Below are 25,780 nucleotides of genomic sequence, written 5' to 3'. Positions count from 1 at the left end.
TTCCCACCAGCTCTATATGAGAGTACCTGTTTCACCACAGCCTCACCAACAGGATGTATTGTCACACTTTTTAAGTTTCATAGTTTCATATTTAAGAAATAGTATTTTTCTAATTAGGAGCAAGCTTGAACATTTTTTCATATTTGAAGGCCACTTTATATTTTATTTTCATATTTTTTCCCATTTTAGTATTAGTACAGTATTTTTAACTGAACTAGAAGAGTTTGTGATTGAATGAACCTCGTAAGTTATTAGGATTACTTGAGATAAGTGTCTATCACAATTTACATGGTGAACCTTCAGTAAAATGTAACTATTTTATTTAATTTTTTAAAGGATTTTATTTATTTATTTGTTTATTTGACAAAGAGCACAAGCAGAGGGAGCAGCAGGCAGAGGGAGAGGGAAAAACAAGTTCCCCACAGAGCAGGGAGCCCAATGTGGGACTCAATCTCAGGACCCTGGGATCATAACCCAATCCAAAGGTAGATGCCCAACCGACCAAGCCACCCAGGGTGCCCCAAAATTTAGCTGTTTTAATATATAAAGAGTTTTTGCAGATTAGTAAGATCTGTGAGCACCAAAACTCCAATTGATGATCATCCAGAGGATATAAGTAAACAATTAACCAAAGGGAAATCCAGATGGCCATTGAATATATCTGAAATACTCTATTTCATTAGAAATCAAAGGAATGTATAATAAAACAGCAGTGAGATACCATTTTTCATTTATCAACTTGGCAAATATATTTCTAAATGAACATTTAATCACCAGTGCTTATGAGGATACCCTGAGATAGACACACTTATATATTGTAAGTGGAAGTGTATATTGATAAAACTTTCTTTTTCAAAAATTTTATTTATTCATGAGAGACACAGAAAGAGAGGCAGAGACACAAGCAGAGGGAGAAGCAGGGAGCCGGATGTGGGTCTCCATCCGGGTCTCCAGGATCACACCCAGGGCTGGAGGCGGCGCTAAACCGCTGAGCCACTGGGGCTGCCCTTGATAAAACTTTTTTGAAAAACAATTTGGCAACATAGTTCTGCCTTTTTACCCTATAATTTAATTTCCAGATCTGCTTTACGGAAATAATCAGAGCTGCAAATAAAATTTTTGGAAGTATTATTTATGATGTGAGAGAGTTAGCAGCAATATAAATCTCCAAGAATAGAGGGCTATTTAACAGACTTTGGTACAACTATATACTACGGTTGTACTGTAGAAAAAAAATAGAAAGAAAATATACCAGAATGTTAGCAATTATTAGAGATAATAGGTGGCTTTTATTAAATTCTAAAATAAGCATATACTACCTACATAATCAGGGTGAGGGGAGAACAATAGATGTTATTTAAGTGGATTAAAATTGCCTTTTGGAGTTTTTAACGCCTTTGATATAGATGCTACATATTAATTTTTGGTTAGTATTTAGCCTAATACTATACACTCAGGCTAAGAAGTACTTCTGTGGTTTCCTGAGAAACTTCTTTTGGTATACTTCTAAATTCCATGGATTTGTTCTCAATGCTGATTTTAAATTAGTAAGTTAAAATTAATATATATTCCTTTATTAGAAATGTAGAGAAACACAATTTTAATAGAAGGAAAATTCTTACATGATTAGTAACTTTGGCCATAGATGATGATTGGTCTTATTTTCTTTCAGTAATTAAAAATTCTAAAATTTAACAAGAATTTTTCCTCACCTTTTTCTTTTGCAGCCTCATTTCTTCTGCTGTTTTTTGCTGTTTTTTGTTTGTTTGCTACTTGTCCCCAAAATTCATGTTGCTTTCTACCACATATGTCCTTCCATGGTCTTATAATAATCTATAAACATCTCCTTCTCAAACACATAGCACACTCTATACCTACTTGCCTACATCTGTACATATATGAGGGGTTTTTGTGATTGTTTTATAAAATTTTGATCTTAACATATGCAATGTTGTCTTTTTTTAGCCATTCAGAAGTTACTTCAGTCATGGAATGATCTCCAGCCATATAACTGAAAACAGGTAAGTTTATTGGGGAAGAAGGTAAATAATAATAGAGAAAACCAGATCGACTAAGGGTTTGCTTAGAGAGCATCTAAGTCCAGAAGGTATAGTCAGGAAAATACAGATTGACTTAGTCATCACAGGGTAAGAAACTCATATTCTGAAAAGTCATCCGTTTCACTACTTTTGTATTTATATACATATATATTTTTAAAATACAGTTTTATAGCAAACTAGCTCTTAAAACATTGTAGCTTACTGAAATGTAAAGGAAGGAAGTTTCTCTTTCATCCCTACACCAGGAAAGCTAGAAAGCAGAATGTCCAAGGGCTAGGCAGGATGAATAGCGTTTTGTGGGGAGTCAAAGAACCCTGGCATAAAGGCCCAGCCCCAGCAATCTGGGGTGCTGCATTTGTCTTCTTGAAGTGTTTTCTTTAGCACTTCTCTTGTCATGGTAATTAAGAGGGCCCAGCTGGTGATAGTTCCTCTGCTAGAGAGATGAGAGTAGATGTCTCTTTTCTTTCCTAATTCTTTTTTTTTTTTAAGATTTTATTTATTTATTCATGAAAGACACACACAGAGAGAGAGAGAGACAGACACAGGTGAGGGAGAAGCAGGCTCCATGCAGGGAGCCTGACGTGGGACTTGATCCCAGGTCTCCAGGATCACATCCTGGGCCGAAGGAGGTGCTAAACCGCTGAGCCATCTGGGCTGCCCTTCTTTCCTAATTCTAATCCAATCTGAAATGAGACAGATTGCTCTGGCTGGAACTCAGGGTCATCTTTTTCTGCCTGAAAAGTCACTTAGTTTGAATTAAGCTTCAGAAAAAAAATCAGAGTTATATTTACTTTTAAGAGCCCCTATTTGCCTAAAGCTTAAGAGGAGGTATTTTTAAGAATAATACAAAGAAATGTAAAGAATTTTCCACATGACACACACTAAGAGCAATTTAAGGAAAGGGTAGGGGTTAAAGGAAACTTTTTTTTTTTTTTAAGATTTTATTTATTGGGATCCCTGGGTGGCGCAGCGGTTTGGCGCCTGACTTTGGCCCAGGGCGCGATCCTGGAGACCCGGGATCGAATCCCACGTCCGGCTCCCGGTGCATGGAGCCTGCTTCTCCCTCTGCCTATGTCTCTGCCTCTCTCTCTCTGTGTGACTATCATAAATAAATAAATAAAAAAAATTAAAAAAAAAAAAAGAAAGCAAAAGCTTTTAAAAAAAAAAAAAGATTTTATTTATTTATTCATGAAAAACACAGAGAGGAGAGAGAGAGGCAGAGACACAGGCAAAGGGAGAACCAGGCTCCATGGAGGGAGCCTGACGTGGGACTTGATCCCGGGACTCCAGGATCACGCCCTGGGCTGAAGGTGGCACTAAACCTCTAAGCCACCTGGGCTGCCCTAAAGGAAACTGTCTTAATCTATTTAGCTGCTGTGACAAAAATACCATAAACTGAGTGGTTTATAAACAAAAAACATTTATTTCCCAAAGTTCTGGAGGCTAAGAAGTCCAGGATCATGGCACTGTCAGATCCAATGTCTGGTGAGAGCCCACTTCTTCCTCTTAGATACTAGATACTTCCTCTTAGATACTTACTTAGATACTTCCTCTTAGATACTTAGATACTTAGATACTAGATACTAGATACTAGATACTATAGTCATTTTACTATAACCTTACATGGCAGAGAGGAGGGCAAGGGATCTCTCAGGAGCCTCTCTTATAAGAGCCTTTTTTATAATCCCATTTATGTAGGATCTGCCCTTATGACTTAATCACCTCCCAAAGGCCCTACCTCTTAATACCATCACTTTGGGTGTTAGGATTTTAACATATGAATTCTGTGGGAACACAGACATTCAGTCCATAGCAGAAATTATCTTTTAAAAATATCCTTTAATCACTATTTTTGAGAATATATGACATCCTAAGTAAGAGATAAATGATTAAAAAAAAAACCCAGCCACAGTGCCCAACTGGCTCAGTTGGTAGAGTATTTGACTCTTGATCTCAGAGTCATTAGTTTGAGCCCCATGTTGGGCGTAGAGATTACTTAAAAAATAAAAAGAAAAATAAACAACCAGTCATGGTCTCTGCCCTCATGGAGTGTGTATATAGTGTCGTAGAGAAGTAAGACATTAATCAGGCAACCTCACCAAAAAAAAAACACGTAATTACAAATTCTAATTGGTGCCATGAAGGAGAAAAGAACATGGCACTGTGAAGACCATAGCTGGCGAACATGGCCTTCTCTAGGGGAAAATCTGAATGATGAGTAAAGATAATTAAGGAAGGGATGCCTTGTTGGCTCAGTCATTGAAATGTGTGACTCTTGATCTCAGGGTTGTGGGTTTGAGCCCCATGTTGGGTGTAGAGATTACTTAAAAATAAAATCTTTTTTTAAAAAAAGATGACTAGGGATCCCTGGGTGGCACAGCGGTTTGGCGCCTGCCTTTGGCCCAGGGTGCGATCCTGGAGACCCGGGATCGAATCCCACGTCGGGCTCCCGATGCATGGAGCCTGCTTCTCCCTCTGCCTGTGTCTCTGCCTCTCTCTCTCTCACTGTGTGCCTATCATAAATAAATTTTAAAAAATAAAAATAAATAAAAAAAATAAAAAAAGATGACTGGGATGCCTGGGTGGCTCAGCGGTTGAGCCATCTGCCTTTGGCTCAGGGCATGATCCTGGGGTCCAGGATCGAGTCCCACATCGGGCTCCTTGCAGGGAGCCTGCTTCTCTTTCTGCCTGTGCCTCTGCCTCTCTCTCCCGCTCTGTCTCTCTCATGAATAAATAAAATCTTAAAAAAAAAAAAAGAAAAGAAAAGATGATTAAGGGAGAAGAGCATCCTGAGATGAGAGCATAAGGAACATAAAAGAACATGGGTTTGGTGGAATATAAGAGTTAGAAGTAAGTGGCCTCCTGTGGAGACAAAAAAGTTGGCCAGGCCAGACCATGCAAGTCTTCTTTGGCCATGTGAAAGATTTCAGTCCTTCTGAAAATAACATAAAGGCATTAAAGGCTTTGCATGTATAAAAGGTTGTCCTCTCTGCACAGTGGAGAATAGATTATAGGAGAGCAGAAATGGAAGCAGGGTCGCTGTGAGGAAGCATTGCAATTGCCTGGAGAAAAAATGATGGCAGCATGGATGAGGCTTGTGACCATGTGAACTGAGGGAAATGAACAAATAGGAATGAAATGTGGGTGGTTGATTGGATTTGGAAGGTAAGGGGCAGGGGACACCTCGGTGGTTCAGTGGTTGGGCCATCTGCCTTCGGCTCAGGGAGTGATCCCAGGATCTGGGATTGAGTCCCATATCGGGCTCCTTGCAGGAGGCCTGCTTCTCCCTCTGCCTGTGTCTCTGCCTCTATCTCTTTGTGTCTCTCACGAATAAATAATAAAATCTTAAAAAAAAAAAAAAAAGGTAAGGGGCAGGAGAAGTCAAGGAGGCCTAAGGAGGTATCTCAGGTCTGGCTCAGTCCCTAGATGAATGATGATGACATTTATTTACTGCAAGAACTGGAAAGGGAACAGGTGTTGGGTAGATCATGAAAGAGGAGAGGAAAGGCAGGCAACTAAAATAAAACCCTAGGAATATTCAGAGGCAGATAGAGAAGGAGAATGGCTGACGACTGAGACACAACAGCTTTAGCAGGGAGAGGGTACCAGGTGCTTCTGAGAGACCAAGGAAGGTCAACCTGAAGCCTATCCATTGGATATGCTATTTGCGTGCTCGCTTTGGCAGCACATATACTAAAATTGGATTTGCTATTTGCTACATGAAAGTCACTTGGTGACTTTTGCAAGAGTGATTGGAGTGAAATGACTTAGGGGTCAATTGAAGTAACTGAGAAGTGAGCAGAAAGTAACAAGAAAAAACTAAAATAAAAAGACAAGTCTCACCAAGAGATGAGACAGAAGAAGGGATGCATGCAGGGTAAGTGGATATGGCAGTGAGACATTTGCAACCCCACTCTCTTCCTCCCATCCTAAAAGCTACTCCCGAATGGTTTATGCCTCTATTGTCTGCCTATCACAACTGCTGTCATCCTTTAAAATTTCTATTAAAATGCTATCATAAAAATCTGGAATCTTGCTCCATCTCTCCATCATGGACAGCAGACTTAATGGAACTTTCTCCTTAAATAGAACAAGCTGAAATTATAAACCCGCTTGGATTTAGTTATGTCCCTAAATGTCCCTGTGGGTTAGTAGGAGTCAGAGACATCTGGCATCGCTTCCCAACAAGCAAGGAGTGTGAGGGGGACTATATTGACCACTTGACTCGGACCACATAACACCACCCTGAAAACCCCAAGAGCCCACTTGCTGAGAAGTTGCCCTGGCTAGGACTCTTTTCTAATCATGTTTTTGGTTTGCCACTCCAGCCCTAACAGGCAGCCATTTGTTCTCTTTGGTAATCATTCCACACGAGAAAATCTGAATGCCGGCAACTTTAACTTCCCTTCTGAAGGGCATCTGGTACGCAGCACTGGTCCCAGTGGGAGCTTTGCCAAACACATGGTGAGTGGCTTGACTACCTGGTGCTCAGTTGGTTTTATTATTAAATAAGGAGGAGGGGAGAATAAGGGGAAGCTTTCCAGTTAGCATATTGATTTAACCTTGAACTTGAAATTGTTTTGGAGTGAGAGAAGTGATTGCAAACTGACTGTATTTTTATGTAAGTTCTAGGTATAATTTGAAAACATCATGTTTAATTTTTAAATATTTGAAGGAAAAAGGTTAAAAAAATACTTTCTCAAACTAAACTCTTTAAATTGTCATAGAACTATTGTCAGCAGAATAAGAATTTTAAGTTAACTTGCAAATAGACTTATACCAAGGTTTGATGTGTCTTGACTGTTACATTTCAGGACATAAACATTGAGGATCATTATTCTTTTATTGAGCGTGCCAGGGATAAGACTTTTGCATTTGGTGGTAAATTGCTGCTACATTCTTTTAAAGGAAAGATGAGACTGAAATAGGAGACTCTGGTGTTATAAAAGGCTGTAGAAGTTTAAGTATTTTCAAAATGCTTATATATATCCCATACTGGAAACAGAGAAACTGACAGCCCAGAAATGCCAATAGACACAGACATAAAAAGCCCCTTCTGCTCTCTCTGGCAGAAGGACTAGGGAGGGGACAGCCTAGCAGGATGGAAAACTTTTAGACAACCGTTACTCTATTCCAGCCAAAACCCTTAGAAAAAAACTGCATCTCCATCTACCTGTACTAATATGGACTAAGTGAAGAACCTAGGTATCCACCTTACCAGTCTATAATGGGGTACCATTGCCTTACCCTACCCCTGCTAGGATTAGTGTTAGAGAAGCCCATTAGGGAGCCATGACTTTCATCCCCACTGGGCACCAACGAGCCCTCCCTACCCCTGCGGTATCAGTAAAGAACGTGGGAGCCTCAACATCCACCCCTACCCAGCAGTAACAAGGTGTTCTTCCTTGGGTAGTATCATTAGAGGCCCGGGAAGAGTCAGGACTTTTACTACCACTCAGCCATGACAAGGCCACCACCTACCCAGAGTGTGTGTCACTCTCCTAAGCCAGGGTGGCATCAGTAGAGGAATACCAGAGAATCTGAACTCCTGTTCTTACCCAGCACTTACAAATAACTTGTGTACACACACACACACACACACACACACACACACACACACACACACACTGGATGTCAGTAGAGGCTGTGTGGAGAACCTGGACTTAGCTTCAACAAAGCAACATGCTCCCCTGTTCACCCATGGAAACAGTGTCAAAGGTCTGCTAAAATGCAAAATTTAAGTAAGTTCCAGGGCAGCTTACATTCTCAGCACTAACATGTAGAGAGCTTGGAAATCATTTCTCCCATCCTTACAAGAAAAAAATTGAAAAACTGAAAACCAATAACTTTTCTTATACTCATCAAAGAACTGAAGTATCAAAGCAAACCCACTCCAAGATCTAGAGAGGTGAATCTAGAGAGTCACAGCTAGTGCCTGCTTACCTGGAACAGAAACCACACTTAAAGAATACTTTTGATGAATTCTTAGAGGCTGAATGTGGACTAGAGGGAGAGTGGGAAACTCCTAAAGTACACAGTACCCACACATCTCTGGGTTTACTTCTTTCTATAAACCTAAAACTGCTCTTAAAAATAATCTATTTTTTTAATTTAGCAAATTCTTTTTATATAACTTACTATAATTGAGGATCTTTATTTAATAAACATGAAATTTAATGAAGTCACGGAACTTACCTGAGATCTGGTCCTGTGGTGGGATGGGGTTGGGGGGATCCTGGATTCTGACCTTTCATCTTCATTCATCTCTTTTTTCAATATAACATAATTAACCTTTCCATTTCTGTGCCTTTGTGAATAATTTGCAGATTAGTAGGTGACATGTAAAACATGCAAATCCAGATAATCTGAGCAGTTGTACATTATATATGTAAAATCTATTGTACCAGTTTCTTTTAACATGTCAATAAATTAGATACTAATCTATACTTAAACAAACTTATGATAGGATCCAAGGAAGCAGGTTTGAAACAAATGGCACCTTTATTTTTTTTTTTTTTTTATTTTTTTTTTTTAAATTTTTTTTTTTAATTTTTTTTATTTATTTATGATAGTCACACACAGAGAGAGAGAGAGAGGCAGAGACACAGGCAGAGGGAGAAGCAGGCTCCATGCACCAGGAGCCCGACGTGGGACTCGATCCCGGGTCTCCAGGATCGCGCCCTGGGCCAAAGGCAGGCGCCAAACCGCTGCGCCACCCAGGGATCCCCAAATGGCACCTTTAAAAAAAAAAAAACTTTAATAGAAATTTTGAAATCCAAGAAACATGTTTTATTGAAGAAATATGCCTATCAACCAACAATTAGAAATACGTACATGCATTTTTTTATTTAGGGTCATGGCAATATTGATCACATTCACTATGGTAAATTATAGAGTAGTCCTAACAAGTTTTTTTTTTTAGATTTTATTTATTTATTTATTCATAGAGACACACACACACAGAGAGAGAGAGAGAGAGAGAGAAAGGCAGAGACACAGGAGGAGGTAGAAGCAGGCTCCATGCAGGCAGCCTGATATGCGACTGGATCCAGGGTCTCCAGGATCACGCCCTGGGCTGCAGGCGGCGCTAAACCGCTGCACCACGGGGGCTGCCCCCTAACAAGTTCTTATTACACATCTTTAACTTGGATTCACAGTGTTCACAATATTACAGAAAAATGCCATGCATTTTTCTCTTGTGACTCTTTGAACATGAATGAATATTTGCGTCACATTTAGCAATTTTTTAATATATTGCACTAATTTTTTTCCTTTAGTTCTTATGATAGCATTTTTGTGTTTTATAACTGATATTATGGGAACCATGAGATGCTGGATTTTCAAAAGAAGAAGACACCTATATTCATCTTTGTATAAATTAAACAGGGAAGAAGAATAAAAATTTTTAAATCTAGGGAACTTATTTTCTCTTCTTCAAGGCCTATGTACAGAGAAGAATTACAAACAAAGGTGGGGCCTGGGAAGCACCCTCCTTTCCTGAATTTGTAGCTGCCCCCACACATCTGCCCATCCTGTCAGCCAAGATTCTCACTTTGAAAGTTCTGGACTCTTAGTAGCAGTCAAAACCCAAGCACATTTCCTCTTTTCCTTCTTAGTTGTGAATTTGTTATCATGGGATGACCTAGCAATGACCTCACAGTATAGCTAAGGTTAAAAACAACACAAAATACATTTAGAAAAACAACAGTTAAAGGTGATCTTTTCCCCTTTGCCTTTAAAAAATAATAAATCAGCAGTTGGTGAGATAAAACTGATTTCCACTAACTATATACTTTTCGTTCTTAAATAGTACACACCTGAGTCCCTGCTCCTTTTTTCACTTGTATATTTTCTCTGACATCCAGGTAGTACAGTGCGTCTCACCAAAGGGACCCCTTGCTTGTTCAAGAACATACTTTTTTGGAGCTACTCACATTCCTTACTTGGGTAAGTCCCTGTAATTTTCATCTCATCAGCTTTCCTAATGAAGAATTTCCCCCATAAACTAGAAATGGATCCATAATTTACTGCTTTCCTCAGAAGCTCATGATACCCAATTTGTAGGCTTCCAACTCCCTCTCTGATTCTAGATGGAGACTTTATACGCCTAACACATTTTTCAAAGAATGTACTTCAGGAGGAATAATTATCAACTCAACATGTATATAGTTTAAACATTGTGAGACCATGTGATCAGTGTCAGAGGGAAGGCAAAGATGAGTAAGTCCCATATCTCCAGCAGGAGATATGGGCTACAGTGGGAGTTTGTATGAGTCAACCAGGTGCCTGCTGTTCTGGTGAAGAAGATCCATGGTAGAAGAGTACCTGTGAACTGGAAATATTCACAGGAGCAAGGGCTCCATGCTGCAGGGCCATCCAGAAAGATTAGGCCCACTGGGGCTGCCCAGAAACCAGGTTTTCATCTGGGTGTTGCCATATAGACTGGAAAACTCTGAAAGAAACATGATAATTAAGAGTCACCTAATTAAGGAGATGATAAAGAGTCAAAACTGAGCCTACTTAATTATACCTCTGAACTTGAAAATTTAAAAATAAAGGCAAAAACTTTCCAGAGATTCCCTGTCTTCTCTGGTGTTTAGGGGTGATAATGAGTGGGTTGTCAAAATCAGTGTCAAGAGTAAAAGTCTAAGAGGACACTGGGAGAAGCTGTTGCTTGTGATTGTACTGTATTTCAATCCAAAAGAAAAAAAATGTAGTATTGACATCTCCTTTGAATTAAGAAATTCTAACCTCCTTGTGAAGTGTTTGTATGTCCCGTGATCTTGCCACACTTAATTCTTGGTCTTCTTTCACAGGTGATGAGAATAAGCTGCCCAAGAAAACTGAACAAATGTAAGTGTTCATTTTTAATTTATTTTTTCTTTCTCAAAGTTGAGTTACTTACAAGTTGTGGCTGTCCTGTCTAACTCCTTTGAGATTAGCAGTGGGTAGGACATTTGATGAACAGAGCTGTGGTTTCTTAGACCCTGTCTCTCAGCTTGGAGTCCTGCCAGCTTTGCTATGCACTCCTCTCTCCAGAACTCACAGACTTCCTACCTGCAAACTCATGCATTTCAATGGCGTAATTCTTAATATTATCTTCTACATAATATATATTTTTATCAGGGGCTTTCCCAAAAATAAAATATCCTGAAACATTGGGAGAATCTATGTGAAACCTCGTCTGCTCAGAGCAGTGTTTCCTCCTCTGGATTTGACTCTTAGGCTTAAGGAACAGAGCTGGGATCTGAACTCAGGCTGCACATTATTTAAAAAGGTCCTAGTGTTGACTTCACTCCCCTCATTTATGACAGGAAACCAAAGATAAGAAATAAACTCATTAATGTTTATGTTAGTCTGCTTGGGCTGCCATAACAAAATATCATAGATTGGGTCACTTAAACAGCAGAAATTAAATTTCTCACAATTCTGGTGGCTAGAAGTGTCAAGTTCCAGGTACCAGCAGTGTTAGTCTCTGGTGAGACCTGTCTCCTTGAGTTGCAGACAACCACCATCTTGCTGTGTCCTCACCCAGCCTTTCTTTTGAGTTCTTGTGGAGCAACAAATATCTCCTGTGTCTCTTCCTTTTCTTATAAGGATACCAGTCCTATTGGATTAAGTCCCTACTCTATGACCTCATTTAACTTTAATGACCTCCAAATACAATCACATTGAGGGTTAGAGCTCAGCATGAGTTTTAGAAAGACACAATTCAGTCTATAACAATGCTGCAACAACTGAATTCCAATAAGGAATTTTTCTTCAAAATATGAACATAATTGAGTTCTATTATTACCTAGCTGAATATTCCTGCATAAAATACCTGAGTCTAGATGAGTGCTTCCCAAAGGCCAATAGTGACAAGCCACAAAGAATCATCTAAGGATCTTTTTTTTTTTTAATTTTTTTTTTATTATTTATTTATGATAGTCACACACAGAGAGAGAGAGAGGCAGAGACATAGGAAGAGGGAGAAGCAGGCTCCATGCACCGGGAGCCTGACGTGGGATTCGATCCTGGGTCTCCAGGATCGCGCCCTGGGCCAAAGGCAGGCACTAAACCGCTGCGCCACTCAGGGATCCCTAAGGATCTTTTTATAAATACATGATCCCCAGGCTATAGTAGTTCCCAGAATTACTGAGAATCTCTGGGGTGGGACCACTAAAGCTGTATCAAAAAATATATATAGTATAAGGAATGTAATCAATCAGACACAGGAAATTTGGAAAATAGAAAAGAAAAAAAGAAAACCAGATCAGCCATAATTCCTCCTCTTTAGCACTGCCCATTAGTATCTTTCTGCATTTAAAAAAATTACACATTTAGGTTTTGTATAGCTATAATTAATGTGTAAGCAGTGTTTATTGTGTGAATTTTCTGCCCTTTAGCAACAAGTCAATTACACTCACATTTGGTGGGTATATATAGTCTTGCTTTGTAACTGCTAGTGATTCTTTTCTATTAATTAATTAATTAATTAATTTATTTTTATAGAAAGAGTACATACACATAAGCAGTGTAGGGAGGGGTTGAGAGAGAGAGAGAGAGAATCTTAAGCAGGCTCCAGCCCAGCATAGAGCCTAATCTGGGGCTCAATCTCACAACCCTGAGATCATGACCTGAGCCAAAATCAAGAGTTGGATGCTGGGATCCCTGGGTGGCGAAGCGGTTTGGCGCCTGCCTTTGGCCCAGGGCATGATCCTGGAGACCCGGGATTGAATCCCACGTCGGGCTCCCGGTGCATGGAGCCTGCTTCTCCCTCTGCCTCTCTCTCTCTCTCTCTCTCTCTCTCTCTCTCTCTCTCTATCATAAATAAATAAAAGAAAAAAAAACATTAAAAAAAAGATTTTATTAAAAAAAAAAAAGAGTTGGATGCTTAACCAACTGAGCCACCCAGGCGCCCCTGTACCTGCTGGTACTTCTGTGCCAGCTGTGCTTATCTACTGTATCTTCATTCTGAACCCCTAGGCATTTCTCCTAAACCAAATTCATTGGTGCCTTGCTTCAGGGACTAGTATTAACCAATGCTTGAGACTACATCCAGAGACTTGCCCCTAGTGGAACCTGTGTGTTATGGAGAGTCTTAGGGAAGGCAGCAGCAGCACCATCTGAGGCATAGAGCAGACTATTCCCTTGTCATGAGTCTCAGGCCTCACATTCATTTTATGAGTTCATAGCCAGGCAGCTTTGCATTCAGCTCTTGTCTGAGGGTCTGTATAGGAAGATGGCCAAGCAGTGGGGAGGCCTGAATAATGTTGGTACTGAGTGATGTCTGAGTCAAGCTGGGTGGAGAAAGGAGGAAGGATCTTTATATGTCTTTGGTATTGGTGTCAAGATGTAGGATTCTGGTCTACCTGTAAGTGGCCAAATTCATTGTCAGTATCCCTACCAGGCCCCTTCCTATCAGGACACACCTCTCTGTTGTGAGCTGGCCAGCAATCTCAAGGATATGTTAATCCTTGGAGTTGTCATTTTGTTATGTATGCTTTTTCTGTTTTTTTTTTTTTTTTCCTTCTACCCAATTCAGATCTCTTACCTAAAATGTAGAGGTGTGATGCATGAGCCAAGGAAGAAATAAAGGAGTTGGCAGTGTGATGTGGCTGGTAGAAAAGAACCAGGCTGACAGCAGATCTGAATTCAAGTCTGCCATTCATTTTCTGTGCCTTGGGCAGTTTATTCTGCCGTCAGAGGCCCTACCTGCTTCTTCTCTAAGATGAGAGCATTAGACTGGATTAATTCTGTGTTCCTTCCTACTTTCCAACTCCTGTCACCTTCCTTTACTGGTTACAAGATTCTCAGGCATAAAAATAGACATATTCTTAGGCAAGTTTTTATCAGTTTCTTGCCAGGCACCTCCCCTGTCATTGAGGGTCTTGTGGATAAACCCCTTCTGTCTATAATTATCCTGATAAGATCCCAGATCTCTCTCCCCTAAAGTAGTGATTCCCAACTAAAGGCAGTCTTACTGCTTCTCTTCCCCCAGCCCCACCCCTACCACCAGGGACCTTTGATAATGTCTGGAGACATTTTTGTTATCCCAGGTGGGGGTACTACTGGCATCTAATGGATAGAGACCAGGGGTGCTGCTAAACATCCTGTAGTGTACAGGACAGACCCCATGACAAAGAATTATTTGGCCCAAAATGCTGAGATTGAAAATTTCTACTTAAGGGAAACCAATCTTGAATTTTCTAGGGACCTTCAAAGCAGTTCCACTCTGGCAAAGGAAGAAACCTTATAATCATTTTGGGAAGTGAGAAGTCTAAGAAAAAGGGCAAGATTGGTGATCAGAGAGCAGGGAGGCTTTAGGAAAGGAATCTTTGCCCTCAGAAGCACACTCTATTCTCTAGATCGGGCAAACTACTTGAAAAGTGATGTGCAACGATAATTTGAATTTAAGTGGAGCTCATCTTTTCCAAGTAATCTCTTTTACTCCCGAGGTCTCCCACTCTGAGGTTCCAGTAGCAGTCAGCCTTTAGCATGCCTGGGAGGAGACGACATGAAAGTGTGGTGTGGTTGGTCCTGGAAAAGCAGGAAGTCTGTACCATGACACTGAAGGAATTCAGGCTCCTGACCTAGAGGGGCTTGGGAGCCCACAGAGTTCCTTTTTGTTGGATCACAAGCAGGGAGGGTTGGTCTTCTGAGCAGAGCTGGCTTTTCTTATCATGGTTTAATAAGAGTAAATTTTCAATCAGGTGAGGCACATGACTTGTAAAAGGTTTAGAAATCAGGGACACCTAGATGGCTTAGTCGGGTAGGCATCTGATTCTCAGTTTCGGCTCAGGTCATGATCTCAGGATCCTGGGATCTAGCTCCTCATCAGGCTCCACACTCAGCAAGGAGTTTGCTCAAGATTCTCTATCCGTCTCCCTTTACTCCTCCCTGCCTCACCACGCATAAGCATACTTTCTCTCTCTCTCTCTCTCTCTCTCTCTCTCTCTGAAATAATTAATAAATACAAAAGATTTATAAATCAATGAGTTCCTTTTTTGCACTTTTCTCATTCTTTTTAAAAATCAGTTTCTCAGGCAGTGTCATTTATGTGCATGCAGCTTTTGTTGAAACCCTGTGATGCTGTAGTTAACCCATATTTTTTGTTCTAAAGTAGGCTCTTGTCCCAGGTGTATGCTGCTGTTATAGAGGCTGTTTTGGCTGGCATTGCATGTTATGCTAAAACTTCCAGTCTAACAAAGGTAATTTAAATACCACATTTCTCTTTCCTTAGTAATTTCAACATAAAACTTCCTATCTGTTTGTTTTGGTTTTGGACACCTGGTAGTCAGTTTTGTGCCCCATTGGAGTTGGCACCAGACAAAGAGGTGCCTGAAGAGGGCTGAACTGTTGCTGCCTGTGACAGAACTGCCATTGTTCTAGGAGTGACAGCTAATCAACACTTCTCTGTAGATATCTGATTGTTTTAAAGAAAAGTCATTCTGTAGTGTATTGTTTTACTTAATAGCTTAATAGCTTTTAACTTTTAAAGTTAAAAAATAAAAAATATAGATTTTTCTATTATGAATTCAATGAAGTTAGGTAAGTTTGTCTTGAGCTACGTAGTGTGATTTCCTATAATTCAGTGTTAAAAAAAAAAAAACTAAATAGAAAATCTCACTTGCTTATCCTAGACAAGCACATGTGTTCTCGTTCTCTGACCGTTCTCTTCCTTGCTGTTTTGCGGTTAACCTGCCCTGCTGAGTTGGATTCCTATATCTGACCCAGTAAGGAGATGAGAAGAGTCGGCTTGATGCCTCCCAATGCCAATAGGACCTTTCCTGAAGGAGCCATTTGACATTGGAAAGGTTGTGTATGATGTAGATACCAGAGAGACTGTAGCCATAGTCACCAGCTCCCTGCCATCTCCCCTCCTCACTGAACTTAAATCCCTGGTACAACTTGGGATTTGTCAGCCCTTTAGCTGTAGACTTATGCAATATTAGTTCTCACATTTATGTTTTTTTTTAACTGATCTTTTGTAACTCTAGGTATTTGAATATTCTTAGCATCTGGCAGAAACTCCAAGGGCAGTAGTCCCTCCCCCAGGGCCAGGGGAGAGGGGAGGAGAAAACCCTTTTCCAGACCTCACAATGGCATCACCCCAGCTGGTTACAGTTCCTGGCAGATCAGGTTTCAGTGCCCACCTGCCTGAATGAAGTGTTTCCTGTGAACCTAGCCCAAAGAAAGCAGGCACCTGTTTCCCTTAACAATGTTTTCACGTCGATCTTTTGATGTATATGAAGCAGTTATGTAGAGGGGAAGGGCACAGTGTTCTGGCCAAATGTTAGAAGGGTACTTCCTGTCCATGAGGTCTACGTTTTTCCTGCTGTTAAGGCTAATTGTCTTGTCATTGCTTTTTACAGGCAAAGGAAGTAGCCGAGCAGACCCTGGGATATGGGTTAGATTCCTTCGAATTGATGCAGTTTAAGGCAGCCCTACGGTAAGCAATGGCTGCTATTCTCTATAAGGAATTATTCTTAATGTTTGTTTTATAAAGACCCTTTTCTGCCTTGCATTTGATATTCCATCTCCCCTCTGAGAAATGTGCCAGTAAATAAGGAGTTATGTGAGGGAGAAACATTCATGATCAGGGCTTTGAGAGGCCAAGGATCCAGAGATGGAGGAACTGTATGATAAAGAGTCAGACACGTTTCCTGATGCCGGAATGTGAGGCAGAAGTGTCAGAGACCTGAAGGACCCAGGTTCAGAGGTTAGAAAGGTGAAGCTGGGAACATGAGGAATGAAGTTTGTTAGGGTCAGGGTCCCTAGGCACATAGAAACAGTTACTGCTTAGAAGAGCCTGGCTCTGCACCTCCGCTACCTTTCAGGTAATAGATACCCTGAGCCTGCTCTTGTCTCAGGGGCTAGATGCTCTGGGAATCCGGCTTGCTGGCAATCTAACCATCATACATGTTCTGGCACATCACAAGGGCCCTCTGTGTGGTCTGTATCCATAGCTAAACTTTCACAAACCCAGTCTACCTAACCCTCCACCTGTCCTGTATGAGGACCACTAGGTGTACTTTTTTTTGCAAAGGAAGCAAAAGATACCAACATTGGGGAGTTTTTTGGGAACACATATGGGATGTGCCCTGGGGTGCCTCAGCTCCATGACCCACATCTTTTTACATCTATAGCCCTGGGTAGTAAGAAAAAAACATTGAGAAAGATAAGTCAGTCAGTTGATCTAACAAGAATTCTATTGCTGCAGCTCTAGGAGCAGAAGGAAGAGCCAGGTTTCTTTGGTGGAGACTTCAGCCCCTTTCCTCTGGGTCTTCTGGATCTTGTAGCTCTGGAGGAGGGAGGGAGATAGAAGGAGTTTTTTCCCTTAAGGCCTTGTGCTGGCCTGCACTGCCTATTCCTGGCAGACTTGAGTTTGAGGAATCTCCTTTGCTTTCTGGCTGTGAGTGACTTTGGGTAAGACGAGGAGCTCTCTGTACATCTGCTTCCTCGTCTTCCCACCATGCAGAGTTACTAAGCATGTAAATGTTAGCTGCTGTCACATGGGGGTCTTCTGTGTCACCATCAACATGGCTGGCATAGTCATTCCCTGCCTCCTTTCCTTGGGGCCTTATATAGGCCACTCACCTTTTGGAGAGCAGGCCACTTTTCCATCCCAAGGCCTTTTAGGCCTGGGCATACCTCCCCAGCTGAAGGAGGGAATACCAAGCAATGAGGAGCATCTCCCAGGGCAGCCCTCCATTTGGAGCCCCACTCCTTTTTCTCCACAAAGTCACTTCACTGAGTACCCCTCACACTAATCAGATTAACAGATCATCTCCTGAGAGGAACACAGGACTTTACCTCTGCTCAGGCTCTGAGCAGGGGATGGCAACTTGACCCAAAGGTAGTAAAGAGGAGGATCAGAACAATATGTCACAGCTGTGGAGCAGGCAGCCGTGGGCCATTAGAGGATCTTCCCAGCCTGCAGTAGACAATGGTTCTGTCACATGGTTCTCTCCTGCTCTATCCAAGAGTCAAGACAGCCCTGAGAATCTGCACAGAGGCAGAGCTATGACTAGAGTCAGATGCTGGCCCCACACTTGGCAAATGTGCCGTGAGGGCCCAGCACAGGTGCACTGTAGCAGCAGGTGTCTGGGGAGTAGCCAACAGTGTGGTTATTAGCAAGAGCAGACTAACTTTTTATTTTGTTTGGATCTACAGCTCCAAGATGGCTTTTCATATTCATGCTGTGAATAATCAGGGAAGGTAAGTGTATGTTTGTGGTGCATGCTCATTTGGGGCAAGTCTTAGGAACAAAAAGAGAAGAGAGGCTATCTTGTAGCTGCCGACGTGGATGGTATAAGACCAGGATTGGGCCTGGGACTGGCCATACTCTGCTGAGATCCTATACCCTGATCTTTTCAGTGCTTCCAACTGAAAGACTGAGGCATGGGAATAGGAGGTGGATCTAATTCCTTCTAGTGGCCTATGTACTACTTCTGCATACATGCAATCCAGTGCTTTGAAAAGCCCTGAAAGAAATCTGGGCTAGGGGTGCTGCCAAATTGAGAAAACAAACAAACAAACAAAAAAAAAAACATTGTAAATGTAATACATGTCTCTCCTGTCTCTTTTTCTCTTGTAGGATTGTGCCTCTGGACATTGAAGATAGCTTATACTTCGTGAAGACGGTAAGTAGAGCTGCTATAAGCCAGCTGGCAGGAAGCAACCTATAGAAGAACATCTACAAAGGGTGAGATAGGAGTAGGTGAGAGTCTTGGGTAGACCTTAGCTGAAGAAATTGGTCAATTCTCAGGAGTGTTCCAGCTGCAGCTGTGATGAGCCTGTGATTTTGAGGGTGTCCAGGCAGCTGTACCAGGCCCACATCATACTTCCATGCCTTGGCTTCCCAGTGTCCAGGGTTTTAGCTGGGAGCTGAGAGAGACACTTCTTCCTAAGGTTAGGGAGGCTTCCTCCAAATGACTCAGACTTCTGTGACCTAGTGTGAAAATGAGCTGAGTACTAGCCTGCCTCAACACAGACCGATGGATTCTCTGTGTTTCAGGGCCTGTGTTGATGCCCTTAATAGGGATCTGTGAAAATAAATTTTAAAAACTGGGGGCCTAAGTCTCCAGCGAAGTGGGTAGTCAGAGCTGAACTTTCTGACCCATGTGCTGAGGGCACCCTGATAGGACAGGGGCATGGTTTAGAAATGCAGAAATATTGGTCCCCAGGTGGACTGGCCAGCATGGCCTGGGGTAGCAGAGTTTCTAGAACAGTTGCTCCTGGTCACAAGCAAGTTTTCTATTTAGCCCAGCGCATCCTGATGTGCAGAAGATTGGCAATGGATGCATGAGAGGATGATAGCCATCTACCAAGATTCTGGTTGCAGTAGATATGGGCACAGATTATACCTTGAGTCTGTTCTGTAGCTACTGCCCAAGCCTTAAATCCAGTGAGCTTTTGGTCCCTAGGAACTTGGTGCACAGGTATGGATGACTCAGTGCAAATGCATGCCTACACCATCACCAGTGGAAAAGCAGTAGTGTTGTCCTATCTACAGAGAGTAGAACAACATAGTAACTTTTTAAGGTTGTGACTAATTTCTCTTTTTATAATGTGTCTGCTTCCTGTACCTGTCAACAAAATGTGTTGATGTTTGTTTAGAACTGAGACTTTATTGTGACATCATCAAGATGCTAGGAGATGTTTTTTTGATATCAGGTGGTAGTACTTTATCTCCTTGCCAGACTGTAAGGCCTGACTTCTCTATTTAGACCCTTCTGCAGTGCTCTGGAAGGTCCTTTGCACAATAGAAGGCAATCAGGAAGTGGAATCATACTGTTGTGTTAAGTATGCATTCAGCAGCCACTAATGAAATAGGAAAGAAGAGAGAGAAAATTGTTTTCTGTCCAAATCCTGTCCTCCTTTCCAAATAGAGATAAAGTTCTGCCTTTTGATTTTCTGTCTCCTTTTCCTCAATATCAAAAGCTGAGTATAAAAGTAAGGCATTGGATGTAACCTACTGGATTGTCTTTGATCTGGAAACCAAAGTGGGGTTCCCATTGTCACTTAAGAGAAACCATGCTGCCCAGCAAGGTTTTATGTCTTCACGTGTTCAAAATTCTTTGAAGCAGATTTTGCTTCAAAAAAAGCAGGGTTTTTTTTTTATAATAAATTTATTTTTTATTGATGTTCAATTTACCAACATACAGAGTAACACCCAGTGCTCTTCCTGTCAAGTGCCCCCCCTCAGTGCCCGTCACCCATTCACCCCCCCACTCCCCTTCTACCACCCCTAGTTCGTTTCCCAGAGTTAGGAGTCTTTATGTTCTGTCTCCCTTTCTGATATTTCCCACACATTTCTTCTCCCTTCCCTTCTATTCCCTTTCACTATTATTTATATTCCCCAAATGAATGAGACCATATAGTGTTTGTCCATCTCCGATTGACTTACTTCCACGATTGCTCCATCCACGTTGAAGCAAATGGTGGGTATTTGTCGTTTTTAATGGCTGAGTAATATTCCATTGTATACATAGACCACATCTTCTTTATCCATTCATCTTTCGATGGACACCGAGGCTCCTTCCACAGTTTGACTATTGTGGACATTGCTGCTATAAACATCAGGGTGCAGGTGTCCCAGCATTTCACTGCATCTGTATCTTTGGGGTAAATCCCCAACAGTGCAATTGCTGGGTCGTAAGGCAGGTCTATTTGTAACTCTTACCCCTTCCAGTTGTCAGGCCTAAGGTTAACTAAAATATAAAAGCCTACCTGTCACTTTTATACATCCTTATTTCATGACAACATGAGAAATTAACCACTTTGGCTTTAAATGTTTCTTTCTCAACTCTTCTGCCTTTCTTTTGTGTTTGGGAATCTAGCAATTTCATCAAGAGCCCTACAGCTTTTATCTCTCTCCTGAGGCTAGAGGTCCCAGGCTAGGACAATAATGTATGAAAATGAGCCCTATTTCAGGAGCTCTGCACCTGGCCATTCAGCAATATAAGGCCAAGAGGAGATAGGACCTGAGAGGGCTCATTGTGGTACTCATTTCATGTCCCTCACCAGATCTTCAGTCTTCCAGACCCTGGCTCTAGTTCATACCATTTTCTGCATTTCTTCTGCTAGATTCTTCCCCCAGATTGTCCCATTTTCATTAGTTTTAACATAAATTAGGGCTTCTTTACCAGCCATTCAAGAACTCTGTCAGTATTGCTCCAATTTTTTTTTCCAGCCTACTGAAGCCTCTATTTTTGTCTTGCCATAAAAGCTTAAATAGTTTTCTTTTAATTTTTTTGGTACTGAAAGAAGATTTGTAGGTATTGACATGTACCCAGAAATATCCATGAAGACATGTGTAGTGAATGAATGACTGCCTTCCTAGACTTGTTCAGAACTTGAGCCCAAATCAAAGAAGGAGTTGGTGAGCATGTGGATATGCCAGGATGTGAAGAGTGTACAAGTGTACAAAAGCCTGGAAGAAACACCTCCAACTCAGAGGCCAGGGCCTCATCACAATTATGAAGGAAGGCTATTATCTTAGGAAAGATAAGCAATTTGAGGGAATTTATAGAAACATAAAAATATTCTTGTGGCCCAAGTGTGTCTCTGATGCAGAATCAGTTGCAGGGGAGCTTGGGTGATGCTGAAGTCCTCTGCTAGTTCTGAGATGTAGTTCAGGATAACTTGTTTTCCTTAGAAACTCTGAGGTACTCTGTCAGAATGTACCTCAGAGCAATATCTTGTGGTCTGTTTCTTAAGGTCTCTTCTTGGAAGTTTAAGACTGACAACCAATCTAACTCTGTTTTCTCATTTGATACAGGCTTGTATGACTGTCTATGACATTCCTGACTTACTGGGAGGAAGGGGATGCTTAGGGTCTGTGGTCTTCTCAGAATCCTTTTTGACATCTCAGATCTTGGTTAAAGAAAAGGGTAAGTGTTTATAAAGTCTTCAGAAAGCAAAACTTTCAGTTTTTTTTTAACAAAACAAGTTATAGACACAGTTACATAGTTCATATGTATATTGTATTACAATATTATTGTATATTGTAATTGTATATAATGTACTGTTAATGTATTACTGTATTAACATTATCATCACATATATATTTGTGTGTGTATGTATATATATATGAATATATGCAGCCTTACTGTTAGGAAGAAGCAAAATGAGTAATTTTTGTTTATTTTGGCAAAATAAGTTACCTGGTTTCATAGTTCATATGGATATATAAATCATAATATATAATAATTATACATTATTATATATTGTAATTATATCATGTATTAATGTGTTGGTGTATAACATCATTGAAATAATAACTAGATCCTGTTTTTTAACCTTGCACTATCTTGATAAAAATTAAAAGTGTAGATAAAAAGGACAATTTAAATAGTTTAAATGTGTGTTTAAACTCTCCATTTAAATGTGTGTTTCTATTTGTTGTAAAAAAAAAAAAAAAGATAAAGTTAATCATACGGGGAAAACCTTTCTCCTTCCTCTCATTAGCCTCCCTGTCTCCAAGTAAGGAAGTTTTCAGTTTCTGAGGGCTCAAGATTTTTGTATACAAGTAAGAGGAGCCCTCATTCCTGAGAAAGGGAGGGGTGTAAATCGTTGGGCCTACAAGGTGGGCCTGGGTAGTGTGGGCAGTAACTGGCATGTTTGTGGTCTTCCTGCAGATGGCACTGTTACCACAGAAACCAGCTTCATAGTCCTGACAGCCGCCATACCCAGATTCTGCTCCTGGCTGGTTAGTGTCATTCATCCGATGGAAGTGGACTTAAATGTGGAAAAATCGGGGAGAACATTGAGGAAGAGCCTCTTCATTGGGTCCCTGGTGGGATGTCAGATCCTAAACTAGCTATTGTTTTTTTTTTTAAAAAAAATTTTATTTATTTATTTATTTATTTATTTATTTATTTATTTATTTATTTATTCATTCATTCATTCATTCATGAGAGAGAGAGAGAGAGAGAGAGAGAGAGAGAGAGAGGCAGAGATACAGGAGGAGGAAGAAGCAGGCTCCATGCCAGGAGCCCGATGTGGGAGTCGATCCCGGGACTCCAGGATCGCACCCTGGGCCAAAGGCAGGCGCTAAACCGCTGAGCCACCCAGGGATCCCCCTAGCTATTGTTCAGGGATGGAAATTTTTATCTCAGCTCTTTGTCTTTATACACACGAATCTAGTTTCTTTAACTCTGTTCTAATCTTGGAAAAGTGCCAAAAGAAACAAACTAAGTGTTTGGGTCCCTGTTAAATTATGAAAGGAAGAAATTAAACCTTCATTTTACAAGGACAGATGAGGACACTAAGGCTTAGAAATTGACCAGCCTGTTCAAAGTCACACAGATAATGAGCAGTAGCCCATGTGGCTCCCTTCTCTGGTCAGAATGATTGTTGCTGAGTTTTTACAGCAGAGGCTCTCTACATCTAGAAGGGTCCCATCTTCATCAGTGAGAGCTGGTCTAAAACTCTAGTGCCAGGGCCCTGAGTGGCTCAGTCAGTTAAGTGTCTGCCTTGAACTCAGATCATGATTCCAGGGTCCTGGGATCTAGCCCCGCAATTGGGCTCCCTGTTCAGCAGGGAGCCTGCTTCTCCCTCTCCCTCTGCCTGCTGCTCCCCCTGCTTGTGCTTGCTCTCTCTCTCTCTCTCTCTCTCTCTCTCTCTCTCTGTCAAATAAATAAATAAAATCTTTACATTAAAAAGAAAAAGAAAGAAAGAAGCTCTGGTGCCTTGGGACACACAAAGTATGACAGCAGAGAGTCTGGTAATGGTCTAAGTACCTATTTTAAAATCTGTTTATATTCTGTTTCTATAATTCTGACATGAATGAGAAAGAACAAGAATCATTCTCTGACATTAATACATTTAAATTAGAATACATTCAAAATATTTTAATATGCTCTCTTCCCTTTGTCCTTACAAATAGTTGTTTTTTTCTGAAGTGAAATATGGTGGAGACTAATATATCATTTCCACATCTTGTAGGCTCATTTAGCTGGGCCTCAGGTCCCAGGAAGAGAGTCTACCATGACCTTGGGCTCTGAGCCTTGATGACTGGTAGCCAGCCAGCTCTGCCAGCCATCAGGGCCTGATTACACAGGATTTGCTGGAGGGACTGCCCAGTCAGTCTTCTAGAAACACTGAACATGAGGGAGACCTAGTAGAGTTATGCCCTTGAAGTAGGAAACTGAAAATTTGCACTCCTTTTGGATACAGGTAGAAGATAATGAAATAAAATTGTCTGAGAAAACCCAACAAGCAGTGAAGGTAAGCAGCCTTCTTATCCTCAATGTCAACATTGTATCAAAATGAAATGTAAACAGTTTATGAAAATAATCTAGAATATTTCATTTTATGGCACATTTGAAGGATATGTTCCTCCTTGTCTCAATTCCTGTTTGCATTCTTCCTCTCCCAGCAAAGCTTTAGACGTAGCCATTTAATGGGGTACACAGAGGGATTCGTTCTGCCATGTTGGCCTTTTAGTGAGTTTCTTTTAAATCTGCCAGTACCATTAAAAGCAGATCTCAGATTGGCCTAGACATACAGAACTGAGAGGTCAGGGCTTTAGGCCAAAGAGAGTTGCCTCCACTGGCTAGACCAAATTCACTGGAACATGAACAAGCATAGTAGGCTTTGGTACCTGGACTCAGAGAGGACCTTACACATTCTTTTCCTTGGCACAAGTTAAAAATGCCAGTAACGTGACAAAGCTAGGCAATGACAAAGGAATGAAAGAAGTTAGGTCTATTTGAGGCTAACCTAGCAGCTTTTATAGACAGACAAAAGGGCAGGTACTTTTGATTCTGAAAGTTCATGGTATAAATCATATGCTCTTTGTGACTGGTTGTTTTTAAAGGGGGATGCCTGTTTCCTGGGGACTTTTCTAACAGGAGGAGAAGGAGCATATCTTTATTCCAGCAATCCACATTCCTGGCCTGACGAAGGTGAGCCAGCTATTATTTTTCTTGATTGTGTCTGGGTCCCTCTTTTGCATGTATTGGCATGAATGTTGTGATTAGTGAAACATCTGATATTTGAAAAGACTTGTTGGTATAGAAGTGTTTTCTTACAGCTTTTCTCTTTATCCACCCATTTTGCAGATGAGGAAACTTGTGCTAGGAAGGCATGACCCCAGAACCACAGTCTGGTCCTCTTGTTGCCAGCTGAGGATTGTTCTCAGAATAGGCTAGAGTAGTGGCATGTCCAGAAATAGAATCTGTGGATCTAAACAAGTCTGGATTCATTTTTCTTTTTCTTTCTTAAGATTTTATTTATTCATGATAGACACAGAGAGAGAGAGAGGCAGAGACACATGTAGGCTCCATGCAGGGAGCCTGATGCAGGACTCCATTCCTGGACCCCAGGATCACACCCTGGGCCAAAGGCAGGCGCTAAACCACTGAGCCACCCAGGAATCCCCTGGATTCATTTTTCTATTGCTGTATAATAAATTGCCACAAATTTAATAGCTTAAAACAACACATAATTATTATCTCACAGTTCTGTAGGTCAGAAGTCCAAGTAGACTTGGCTGGATTTGTGTTAGGGACTCTGAAGTTAAGGCATCAGTCAGACTAGGCTCTTGTCTGGAGACTCTGGAGAAGAATTCACTCCCAGGCTCACTTAGACTATCAGCAGAATTCAATTCCTTCGGATTGTAGGAATGAGGTCCCCATCTTGTTGCTAGCTATCAGCCAGGACCATGCTTAGCTACCTCTCCCAAAAATCTCTGCCCTGTGACAGCCCTCCTCCATCTCAGCATTGAA

General features: G+C 41.1%; 1 protein-coding gene across 3 annotated transcripts in view; it reads left to right on the top strand.

Moving 5' to 3' along the window:
* DNAAF9 (dynein axonemal assembly factor 9) overlaps window positions 1-25,780 on the top strand; it is a 142,521-nt gene that overhangs the window by 51,312 nt on the left and 65,429 nt on the right. For 2 of the 3 annotated variants that reach the window (XR_008661222.1, XM_055300531.1), the window contains exons 9-20: window positions 1,966-2,021; window positions 6,389-6,524; window positions 9,926-10,007; window positions 10,877-10,913; window positions 15,166-15,253; window positions 16,418-16,494; window positions 18,219-18,263; window positions 18,643-18,688; window positions 21,829-21,940; window positions 22,688-22,758; window positions 24,228-24,278; window positions 24,871-24,958. Coding sequence is in view for 2 of the 3 variants with exons in the window: in XM_055300531.1 (XP_055156506.1) it covers window positions 1,966-2,021; window positions 6,389-6,524; window positions 9,926-10,007; window positions 10,877-10,913; window positions 15,166-15,253; window positions 16,418-16,494; window positions 18,219-18,263; window positions 18,643-18,688; window positions 21,829-21,940; window positions 22,688-22,758; window positions 24,228-24,278; window positions 24,871-24,958 (889 nt within the window). In the remaining variant the exon portion in view is untranslated. The remainder of the gene's footprint in view (window positions 1-1,965; window positions 2,022-6,388; window positions 6,525-9,925; window positions 10,008-10,876; window positions 10,914-15,165; window positions 15,254-16,417; window positions 16,495-18,218; window positions 18,264-18,642; window positions 18,689-21,828; window positions 21,941-22,687; window positions 22,759-24,227; window positions 24,279-24,870; window positions 24,959-25,780) is intronic. The other variant, XM_055300540.1, reaches the window with a different exon arrangement.

This window comes from Nyctereutes procyonoides, unplaced genomic scaffold (assembly GCF_905146905.1).
Source record: "Nyctereutes procyonoides isolate TBG_1078 unplaced genomic scaffold, NYPRO_anot_genome, whole genome shotgun sequence".
NCBI classification, from domain to species: Eukaryota; Metazoa; Chordata; class Mammalia; order Carnivora; family Canidae; genus Nyctereutes; species Nyctereutes procyonoides.
This window is presented reverse-complemented; position numbering and strand designations above follow the sequence as displayed.